Source organism: Monodon monoceros, unplaced genomic scaffold (assembly GCF_005190385.1).
Source record: "Monodon monoceros isolate NGI ecotype Baffin Bay Population unplaced genomic scaffold, NGI_Narwhal_1 Super_Scaffold_2, whole genome shotgun sequence".
NCBI classification, from domain to species: Eukaryota; Metazoa; Chordata; class Mammalia; order Artiodactyla; family Monodontidae; genus Monodon; species Monodon monoceros.
This window is the reverse complement of record NW_021703776.1, coordinates 81681823-81692633: the sequence shown is the minus strand read 5'-3', so window position 1 is coordinate 81692633 and position 10811 is coordinate 81681823. Positions and strand designations below refer to the sequence as shown.

Below are 10811 nucleotides of genomic sequence, written 5' to 3'. Positions count from 1 at the left end.
TAGGGTTAAGGGATGGGGAGCCGGCCAAGCCGCAGGAAAGAGGGAAAAGGCTGAAGGGACAAAGCTTCTGCCAGACCAGGGCACCCTGCTTCCCTGGCCAGAGCTGCCTTCTCCATCTCTGCCAGATCACTCACCCTGTGCTTCATCCCTCCGGGGACCAGTGCTCTCAGGGTCTGAGTGAGAGGACAAACATCTTAGAGGGGGCCGGAGCTGGGGTGGGAATGTGTTGAGGCTCATCTGTGAGGGCTAGCTTGTTCACAGCTGTATTACCAGAAGAGTGCTCAGCACATAGTAGGCCTCAACAGATATTTGAGGGAGGAAAGAGAGAAGAGGGGGAGGGAAGGGATCTGAGTCTGGGAGCCATGTCCACTCACTCGCTCTGCTGTCAGTCAAGGATGAGGGCAGCTGGATGCAGTCAGACCCGTCCCCAGACTGAGCAGGTGGGGGAGGCAGGGGCTTAGGGAGAAGGAACCTTGGCTGGGAGAGAAGGGAAACTGCAGGGAAGAGATTTGTTCTGGGGCCTGAATGTTCAGGAAGAAGCTGACAACTCTCCTTGGGCGGAAGCCTTTGTGTCCTATCCCCACCACCTGCTTCTCTGGGATCAGAAGTCTCTCTGGGGCATCAGATCCTAGGCAGCCAGAGCTCATAGCACCTCTCCTCTCTCCAGGACCTTCGTGCTCAGAGGTGCTGAAGACCTGAGTCCCCTGCCTACCCAGGCCGCCTGAGGCCAGGAGGGGCCATGGCGGGGTATGGCTGTCTGGGGCTGGGGCTGTTCTGCTGGGTCCTGCTTGCTGTCCCTGTGGGCTCTCAGCCTGCCTCCTCTGTCCCAGGTGCCCATGTCACCACTTTGGCCCCGCCACCTCAGAGTGAGGCCTCCGTGCTGTCTCTCAACCTGGGGCTTAACTTCAAATTCCACCTTCGGAGACCTGCTGCTGCTTGGGGGAGCTCTGTCACGGAGACCCAGGCACTTTCTCCTGGGCCGAGCCGGGAGCCGGAGGAAGAGGTGGCCGGTGGGCTGAGGACTGGCCCCCTTTGGGAACTACTGGTGGGCTCTCTCGGGAACTCCCCCCCGGAGCGGGGCTCAGCTGAAGGCAGCTCTACTCCCTGGGCCTCCTCCTGGCCTCTGGAGTCCACGTCCCTCCTCGCTGGGCCCACTGACTGGCCCACTGCTCCCTACCAGCCCAGGATGGGCACCATGACCTGGGATACTGCTCTGACGGCTACAGCACCTCCATCCAGTGCTCCCAGGCTCCAACAGAGCGAGCTGGAGCTGAAGTTTGACATGGCGCTGAGAGCAGGCGTAGCCCCAACGCTTGGACATCGAACACTGCCCCTGCTGCCCAGCCTGCGGGCCAGCCTGGCAGAGATTGCTGGGCGCCTGGGACCCTTTGGTGAGTACCCACCCCAACCCAAGGAGAGCCCCTGCTGGGCAGTCTGGCAGGTAGGAGGAAGCTTCAGCCTGGACTCCTTTTGCAGGGTTCTTTGGCACTACTGTGTCCCCACTCCGGAACTTATCAGGCCTGAGCCCCCCGGACCCAGTTGCATCCCCAAGCTCTGCCTCTGGAATTTCGGGTTCTCCAGGTGAGTGTTTATTTCACTGCAACAAGCATTTATGGAACACCTCTAAATGCCAGCACCTCCTTTTTCCCTTGACTCAAGGGCAGCTCGCATTCCTTCTCCCAGGACCTGGGATACCAGCCACTGCTCTATGGGGAAATGCCCTCTTTGCCATACTAAGTCTGGTTTGGTCCTTGTAGCTTAGCTTCTGGTATACATGTGGCTACAATTCCTGGGACAGTGGCTCCCATAGGTCAAACTCTGAGAAAGGACAGGATTTTCTCCAAAGCCCCAGAGGCCAACGCTGGCTGGTAGGATGGCAGTCTAGCCCTATGTGCTCCCTTTGCAGGGTTCTTTGGCACCACTCTGTCCCCGCCCCCATCCCCCCAGGAGACAAAGCTCCCAAGTCCAAGGCCACTGGACCCAGCTGCTTCCCTAAGCTCTGCCTTGATTGCAACAGCATCACTAGGTAAGTATCCAATTCATTTAAACTTGAAAATTATTTGTTGAGCACTTACTACATGCTAGCCACTCATCGGCATTCTGGGATCCTTGTATTTCACTGTCATCACCATTCTATTCATCACCACTATGGAGATATATATTAATGGTCTGAGAACAAGTGTTGCTGAGGATGGTCCCACACAGAGTTAAGTAATGGTTCTCTGGGAGTTTTACAATCATAGGCAGAGCAGGATGTAGACAAATGTATCAGGGGCAAACAGACAAAGGAACTCCTTCATGATTTCCACAGCCTCAGCACTAACCTCACCCTCTACTCCAGTCTGCCTGGCCTGCCTCCCTACCCTCCCACTCCGACCTTGGGGCTGTCTCCTTTGCCGTCTGATCTGACATGACATGCTGTCAGATATAGGCAGAGTTGGGCCCCTCATTGGGAAGACGTTAAAGAGAAGACCTTGCGCAGACAGATGCCATCCTTGTTCAAGGGAGCCTTTCAGAACACGCACATAGACAAGCTGGTGGTGCAGAGGAAAGACCAGGGGCTCTGGAATCCTGAGACTTGGCTTTGAGACTTGAATCCCAATCCCCTTCCTAACTGGCTGATGACCTTGGACAGGCTATTTAACTTCTCTGAGCCTAAATTTTCTCCTATATCTGGGGTTTAATAATAGTGCCTATTTTGTTATTGTAAAGCTTCCACATAATGTAATGGGCACAAAGTATTAGCTCATTAAACAGTGTCTGTTAACCTTGCTTCTTTCCCCGGTATGTCCCAAGTACATTCCAGATCTACCTCTCAGACATGGCAACTGTGGCCCCTAAATGTGGTGGGACAACACATACCACAAAAGGCAGAGGGCATGCTGCTTGGGGAGAGGTTCTGGTAGGTGAGGCCAAGGGGGACATGCAAAGGGTTAACTGTGGCTGGGAATCCTCTCAGCCACTCCACACTAGGAACTGGTGCAGCAGTGGAAATCGCTGGTCCCCGCCCGAGCTTCTTCCAGCTCCAAACTTAACGCAGCACCTGCCTGTCGCTTCCTCCTGAGCGGACTCAGCACTCCTGGGCGTGTGGGTGGGGAGCCTGCCGTCTCCTCCCCATCGAGCCCAGTGTGCAGCAGTGGCAGGATCTGCTGTGGAGTTGGGGGCAGGCTCTGTGGCCTCAGGGGAAGGATGCTGGGTGGCGGTCTGCCAGCCTTGGTGACAGCGCTGGCCAGGCAGGTTTAATGAGTCTGGACAATATCAGAGGCAGCCCAGCGGCTGGGGGCCCCGCCCTCCTTCCCCCTCCTCTCTATGGCAGCAGGAACCCAGCCTCTTCCTGGCTGTTCCTCTTGGATAAACCCCGGAGGGCTGCAGGCCTCCTGGAGAGAAGGCCAAAGGGCCTTGTTCCTGCCAGCACCTTCTGTGGGGAGTAGTGGCAAGCAGTTAGGGGATAAAGGGAGTCTCTCTGTGTCTTCTCTAGGAACTTTCTAACCTCGGTACAGTTAACCTTTGGGCCTAGGGCTTCTCTTCTCTTGCATTAGGTCTGCTTCACCTCGGACAGAGCTTGCATTCAGCCAGTAAGGGCTGAACAGTTGCGCAGGTCGTTAACATAGTAGAAGACTTCCATACCAGTTGATAACTACCCACTCTCCTTAGCCTCCTGAGCGCCACTCCCCTCCCTGACCACCTGGCTGGCAGCTGTTCTGATTCACCTGAAACAGTGGTTAGATATTTCGAATGTCACCCTTACAAGGAGTACCAATCCTCTGTGATCCTGGGAGGTGGGGCTGGGGGGAGGGATGGGGCCAGGCCACTGATCGGGCTGCAGCTTCAGGCATCCAGAGTAGAGAGTGATTCCCCAGCCCTTTGATCTGGGCAGCTAGTGGACTTTTCCATAAATTGAGCCGGGCCCTCTTCGCAACTCCTCCCCAATCTGCTCTGGCTTCACCAGTTACTCACATTGACATCCCATCTCCTCTCTTGCCCCTGAGGTCAAGAGGAGCCACAGGGCCAGAGTGGGACCACCTTGTAAGGGAGGCCTGCGCAGGAGAGGGATCCTAGGAAGTCACTACCTTCTGGGGGAAACCGAGGGCCCCTTCTGTGGAAGCCTCAAATGGGGAGACAGAGGATGAGGTCAAGCGGACCCATCAAAGACAGAGGCTGGGCCTTCTTCACCTGTCCCCACCCATACCTGGCCTGCCCTGCCCCCTGGGAGCAGTGCTCCTAGGTCAGAGCTCTCTCCTCTGACGCTTGAGCTGGGCCTGTACTCTATTTCCTGGTTTTCATTCTTTTTCTGGCTTCTTAGGAATGTTGCAAGTTGCTCTAGTTGCCATAATGCTTTGGGCCAGAGGTGAAAGATGGGGTCTTCTGTGGCCATCGAGTGAGAAGTGGAGCTGGAAGAGGGTGAGGTGGGGCAGCTCTCTGAGAGCTGCACTTGTCCGTACAGTGAGCGAGGAGGAGGCATGAGGGGCGACAGGTTGGCGCGGGCTGTGGGCTCCTGGCTGGGGTCTCCTTGCCTCTCTCCAGAGCCCACCAAGACCGGAAAGACCAAGGAGACCCGTCCACTTTGCAGAAGTGGTTTGGGCAAGGGTATCTGAGGGGACCAATAAATGAGGGGTGAGGGAGAATGTTTGTGTATTTGATCCCACTGGTGTTAGACTGACCCTGTCCCCCCGCCAAATCAGCAAGCCGTCAGTTCCCAGCTGAATGATTCCTCATTTAACTCACGGCTGTGTCTTCAGTAGGTGTTTGGGGATGGTCAGTCCATCTAAATGGTGTTCTTTAAACAGGGTTCACAGAGAGACAATGCGTTGACGTTCACTCATTTGAGTAATTGTTGACTTTCTAAGGGAAGACAGCCTTTTGTTAGTTAAATTGAGACTTAGCTTGAGGCCAGAAATGGTCACACTCACACAGACACACACCGATGACTGACGGGTGATAGACAGTAGCCCATAATGATCAGACCAACAACAGTTGTATATCAAATGCTTATGACGCACCAGTCTCTCCAAAGAGCTTTGCACACGCTGGCCATGTATCCTCATAACAGCCGTGTGCAGTAGGTGCTCTTCCCCATTTTAGACTTGCGGCATATGATGGGACAGGAACCAGGGAACATGCTGCCATTGGCAGTAGGCAGCCAGCTGTATATATGTAATTTTTTGGCAGCTCCCTCTCTGCCCTCCCAGTTGCCCAATTCTACCTTCCCCTCCCCTCTCTCCAGGGCTGCTTTCTGGCCCGCTCACTCGTTTTCCTTGTTCTTAGAATTGCTCTGTTTTCCATGTCCCCAGCACAAGCTGGCACTGCCTGGGGTAGGGATGGGGGTGCGCCTCGAGTCTTCCTGTTTTGTCCTGCTGAGGCATGGCTGGGTATGGCCAGGCAATTGGGGCAGGAGTCTGCTTGTCAGGAGATCCTCCCCGCCTCATTCTACATCTGTCTCCCGTGCATTTCCCCATCGCCAGATGGCTCCTCCCATCCCTCTCCACCATCTTTCTCCCTCCATCCTTGCCTGCAGCTGCGGTTCTGCTAAGCCTGCTAGATGGGGGAGGGAGGTCCAGCGTGAAGCATCTTCCCTTGCTGCCTGGCCATGGAAAATCCTTGGGTCTAACTCTTTTTCACCCCTCTCTAGCTCCAGGAGAGTAGAATTAGGGATCTTAGTCCTCACACTCTCTTACTTGACTTCCCTTTCCTCAAGGGATGTGGGGAAGATGTTAGAGCACAGGATGGGGCTGGGAGCCTAAGTTAGCAAACCCCAGAGCACCTGAGGGGCTCACTCGCTAAGCTATGATCCCCCCAAATGTTCCTCCCTCAGAGTTCAAGGGTAGTCTTGAGACCCAGGGGAGTCCATCTCAATGTCACCTTCTGTAAAAGGGGGTGAGAACCAGAGGGGCATTGTAAGAGCCTCAGACCAATGGCTTTGTAGTTGAGTTAGGATGGGGACCATAGCCATGGGTAGGCCGAGGTTGCAGGTGTAGCAGGCAGGAAAGCCAGTGAATAGGGAAGGCTGTGTTTTCTCAGGGTGCTGGGGATGGGAGAGTCATATCACTCCCCCTGCTGTGTGTGTGTGTGGGGGGGGCAGTGCGGGGTGGCTTTTCCTGACGAGACAGGGAGAAGGGGGAGCAGCTGAAAAAAGGCAGGGCAAGCTTCTTCTAGCACCAAGGTGGGAGTTGGGAGTCAGGGGTGCAGAACAAGAGATAAGCAAACTATTATTATGAAGCGCCTCTGAAATCAAGGAGAGGGGCTCAAACTGGTGCTCAGATCTGGATTCTAGTTGCAGCTCTGCCAATTTGTAACCTTGGACAAGTTACTTGGCCTCTCGGCAGAGCCTCAGTATCTTCATCTGGTAAATAAGAGGATTCACTTCTTCAGCGAATATCTGCTCAGTGCCCACTCTGTGCCAGGCAGTGTTTTAGGCGTGGGTATTCAGATGTGAGCAAAGCGATCCTTGCTCTCACGCAGCCTCCTTCCTGGCGGGAGGATTGAACTAGAGGGGGCTTCTACAGCTCCTTCCACTTGTAAAATTCTGTGACTTCTTAAGAAAAACCCTTTTCAGTGGAATCACAGGGTAATGAACAAAGCAGGGAGCTGGGGGTAGATGGGGTGGGGGGAGGGCATGAGGGCTGAAACTGCCAGCCGGAGGAGTTTGAGGTGGGAGGGGAGGGTGAGGGGCTGCGAGGTCACTGAGTCTCAAATTTAAGACAAGTCCTTCCTGGAAGCTATGAGGACTCTCCGATTGGCATACAGGCTACAGGCTGTAGGGTGGGTAAGGGGAGGGCTGCACGGAATGCCTCACACAAACGTTCTTTGCCCACAGACTCCACCACCTCCACCTCTGGCCTGGATGACCCCTCTCCCGCCAGCCGTGGGAACCTTTCGGTGCAGCCAGAATGTGGGCCAGGGTCCTGCAGTATCGGAGAACTGCCTGCACGCGAAGCGCAGCCTCCTGCGGCCCCACTGCCCCTCTTCTTCCTGACCCTGGAGGCCGACTGGACAGAGGCCAAAGCTCGCTGGGGTTTGGCCTGGGAGGCCCATGTGTACGGGGTAGGCGCGCTCTTCGGCCTCGTGGCCCTGCTGGCGCTGCTGGCTCTGGCCCTCTTGCCCTGGCGCTGTCCGCCTGGCGCCCCCTGCCTGGCGCTGCTGGACCTGCTCCTGCTCTCCGCCGGGACCACCCGGGCCTTCCCGCTCTTCTACGACGCCTACGGGCACCGCGACCGGTTGCCGGCGCTGGCCTGGCTGCTGCTGCAGGACCTCCCGCTGCCCTGCCTGGCCGCCGGCCTGGGCCTGGCCTGCCTGCTTCTGGCCCGGCCGCGCCCGCCGCGCTGTCCAGCCGCCCTGGCCGCGCTGCTGCTCCTGGGGCTGGGGCTGGCTGCCGCCGCCGCCCTCGGGAGCGCCGCCCATCGCCCGCTGCGGGCCCTGCGGCTCGCCTCCCGCGGGCTGCACGCCTTCCTCGCCGCCCTCCTTTCCGGGCTCCTGCTGGCGCTGTCCTGCTTGGGGGGTCGGCGGCGGCGGACCGGAGCGCCCCTGGGAGTGTCCGGCTTCAAGGGCGCCACTCCTTACCCGCAGGCGCGCAGCCCCTTCGGCCCGCTCGAGTCCTGGCGGCGCGCGGCGCGCACGGCCCCAGTGGCGGGCACCTTCGGGCTGCTGAGCGGAGCCCTGCAGGGCTACGAGGTGCTGCACGCGCTGGGCTACGGCGGCCAACCTGGCCTGGAGGGGCCCTGGCCCTGGTGGGCCTTCCAGCTCGGCCTGCGCCTGGGCGAGGTGGGCGTCGCGCTCCCGTTGGCGCTGCTGGGCCTCTACCCGGCGCTCTGCAGCCCCCGCGTGCCGCCGCGCTGCTGGGCCAAGCTCTTCCGCTTGTCCCCCGGCCACGCCGCCCCTCTGCTGCCCGGAGGCTGGGTCGCCGGGCCCCCCGACAAGAAGCCCCTGGGGAGCGCTATCGCGCGTGGCGACGCGGAGCTGCTGCAGCTATGCGCCCTGGCAGGGCCGGGTCCCGACCTCCTTCTCCAGGGAGGAGGCTGCCGTGGCTTCGAAGGCGCGGCCGCCAACCCGGCCCCTTCCCCGGCTTCCTCCCCATGCAGCGATTACACCGTGGACTTCCGCCCGCCCTCCCCCATCAACCTGCGGCGCAGCATCGAGGAGGCCCTCTGCAGCGAAGCCCTGCTGAAGCCCGGCCTCTTCCAGGGCCCGGCCTTCGGGGAAGCCCTGCAGGGGCTCGGCCTCTACCGCACCGCCTCGCTGGGGGCGCAGACCGGGCCCGGGCCCACTGGGAGGTCTGGGGAGGCCCCTGGTTCCCCCGCGCCCCCCGAGCTCCCCTCTCCCGGGGCCTGGCCCGCGGGCAGCAGCGCCTCATCCGGCTCGCTGTGCGAACTGTCGCGGGACAGCTCGTCCATGCTGCTGTGCTCCAGCCCGGACAGGCCCCCTCGCTGTCCGCTGGTCTGCGTCCTCAGTCCCCCGCGGCCCTCAGGAAGCAGCCCTAACCTCCCGGCCTCAGGATCCTACCAGGCCCTGTCCCCACCCTCCCGCGACTCCCCAGAGCCTCCTCCTGAGCTGCAGGCCGAAGAGGCCTTGCTGCAGGAGCAATTCCTGGACGCCTGCCGACAGATTGACGAGCTGAGCATGGGCAGCGACACCATAGACCTGTGAAGATGTGGGCGCCTCGCCGCCCCGACAATACGCCCCCTTCTGGCGCCTGTTTTGCCCGAGACCTGCACACTGTAACCCTTCCCCAATCCCGCCTGGCTCAGATACCTCTCCCCGCTTCCTTTCCCATCCAGGGACTCCTGGATGGGTGAGTCAGCAGCCAGGTTCTGTTGATTGGGAACTAGTGCCACCTTCTCTGGAGCCCTGGGCACTGATGCCCTCAGCTGCAATTCTAGGCTGGCAGGGGTCCCACTTTTCCTTGGCATTCACCAGCAATAAAGCTCCAAGGTGCTCCACTCCAGACCACCACTTCCCACTCTGGTGCTGAGTGAGAGGGGCTGTCCTCAGCCGACCTCAGGACTGGCCTCAGTCCCCACACCCACCTCTGCCATGCCCAGGAATCCCACCCCTGCGTGAGTGAGACTCCCTGTGCTCCGCATGACCCTTCCCCATAGAAGGGTCCATGGCCCATCTAGGAGACTCTACAGCAGTAGGGTGGGAGGTGAGCGCTTTCAGAGTTAATTTATCAATAAAATATTTTCAGAGGAGAAAGGTCTCACCTTCTTGGAAAAGCTTAGATGAGGCAATAGCAGCAATGATTCTGCCAGAACTGGAAGAGAAGCAGTGTTTGGGTGGGGTGGGTCCATCTCAGACCCCAGTGACCTTCACTCCTGACTGCAAGGGGTCTTGTCCTCCGCATGACCTTTCCCCATAGACGGGTCCATGGCCCATCTGGGCTGAGTGAGCGTCCTGGGAGTGGCCCCTTGAAGACCCTTCTGACTCCCTGGGAAGTGGCTTTTCAGAGTTGGATCACTGCCCTGAGAAATGAGGCGGAAACTCTACAGTCGTTGGTGGAAATGTCTGCATTCCTAAGAAACTGGCTTCAGGTCCTGATGGACAAGTGGTTAGGGACTACCTAGTGTCAAAATCCTTCATGGAAATGTTGCTACACATCTCAAGGGCTTGATCACTTTGAGCTGGGTTTTGCAGCAATCTCCCTGCCACGTACCCAGAGGAATTCACAGAGGAAACTACGTGCTCCACCTACCAGCAGGACCTCTTCAAGTTTGGACTAACAACTCCCTTCCCCTGGAGAACATTCATCTCCCACAGGTGCAGATCCTCCCTGGAGAAAGCCTGTCTTCCCCAAACCCCAGCCCCATCCTACCCACCAAAGCAGAAGTCACAGTGCAGAGACCCATGAATACATCCGGCCACCAGGCACTCTGTAATCCCTCCCTTGTCCAGAGCATTTGGCTGTAGTGTGCATTTGTCATTTGGCTAAAATGCGGTAAGTTCAGAGTGGCACTAAAACAGAGTCATAGATTTGAAAACTAAATTCTGGCAGTGTTTTGGCAGGGAAGCCTACAGGGGCACACATACTAGGCTTGAAGTGGAAAAACAGGAATAGGAATGGTTTTTCTTCCAACTCTGCCCATCAGCGTGTGCGGATTTGAGAAGGGAAGCAAGGGAGGCAAGAGGGAAGCAGGGAGGCCGGGAGTGGAGGGGGCCTCACCAGACCAGGTCCAATGCACTAGTGGAAGAATTAAAGCACTGCTCTCCTCACCCATGAAGCTCTGTCTTGGCTGAAAGGAGCACCCAGAGTCTGGAATCTCAGAAGGAGGAGGGAAGCCAATGATGCTTGGGGCAAGTGAGGGTCATCGTAGGGAAGAAAATGAGAGGAGGGTGGGGCAGGCACAGCTGAGGAGTGGGACAGGAGTGGTTCTGGCTGTGTCTCCTCCATCACCTGGCTCAGCTTGGCTCGGAAATTCTTGCTACATTGTCACTCTGGGCTGAGGCCCAGAGAACTGCCATCCTCCTAATTACAGGCATTTCTCACTGGTGTCGTAGTGGCTGTAGAGGCCCCAGCACCAGAGCTGCTCCGAGAAATTGTTTCCTTTCTTGCCCACTTACCCTTCCATCTGCCTCTGCTCACACTCAAGTCCTCTCTGACATCTCTTCCTCGTCCTAAACCTTGCCAGCTCATCTCACTCACTCACTGTCCCCATCAAGGGTCCTTGGGTTCAGGCACACAGCTCTTAGCAAAGCAGTCCAAGCCCCACATACCCCCAGTCAGTCTCTCTGTATGTTTGTCTGTCCGCCTCTCTCTCTCTCACAAAAGCGGGCACTGGTATGCATACACACACACACACACACACACACACACACACACA

The 10811-nt window shown here is 57.9% G+C and overlaps 1 protein-coding gene across 1 annotated transcript; it reads left to right on the top strand.

The window, feature by feature from the left end:
• Positions 1-696: 696 nt before the first annotated feature.
• On the top strand, positions 697-8640 carry PRRT4 (proline rich transmembrane protein 4). The gene is made up of 4 exons (XM_029232952.1): positions 697-1391; positions 1477-1581; positions 1907-2026; positions 6815-8640. The coding sequence occupies exons 1-4, from the start codon at positions 740-742 to the stop codon at positions 8638-8640; spliced, it is 2703 nt and encodes a 900-aa protein (XP_029088785.1). The 5' UTR covers positions 697-739.
• Positions 8641-10811: the final 2171 nt, after the last annotated feature.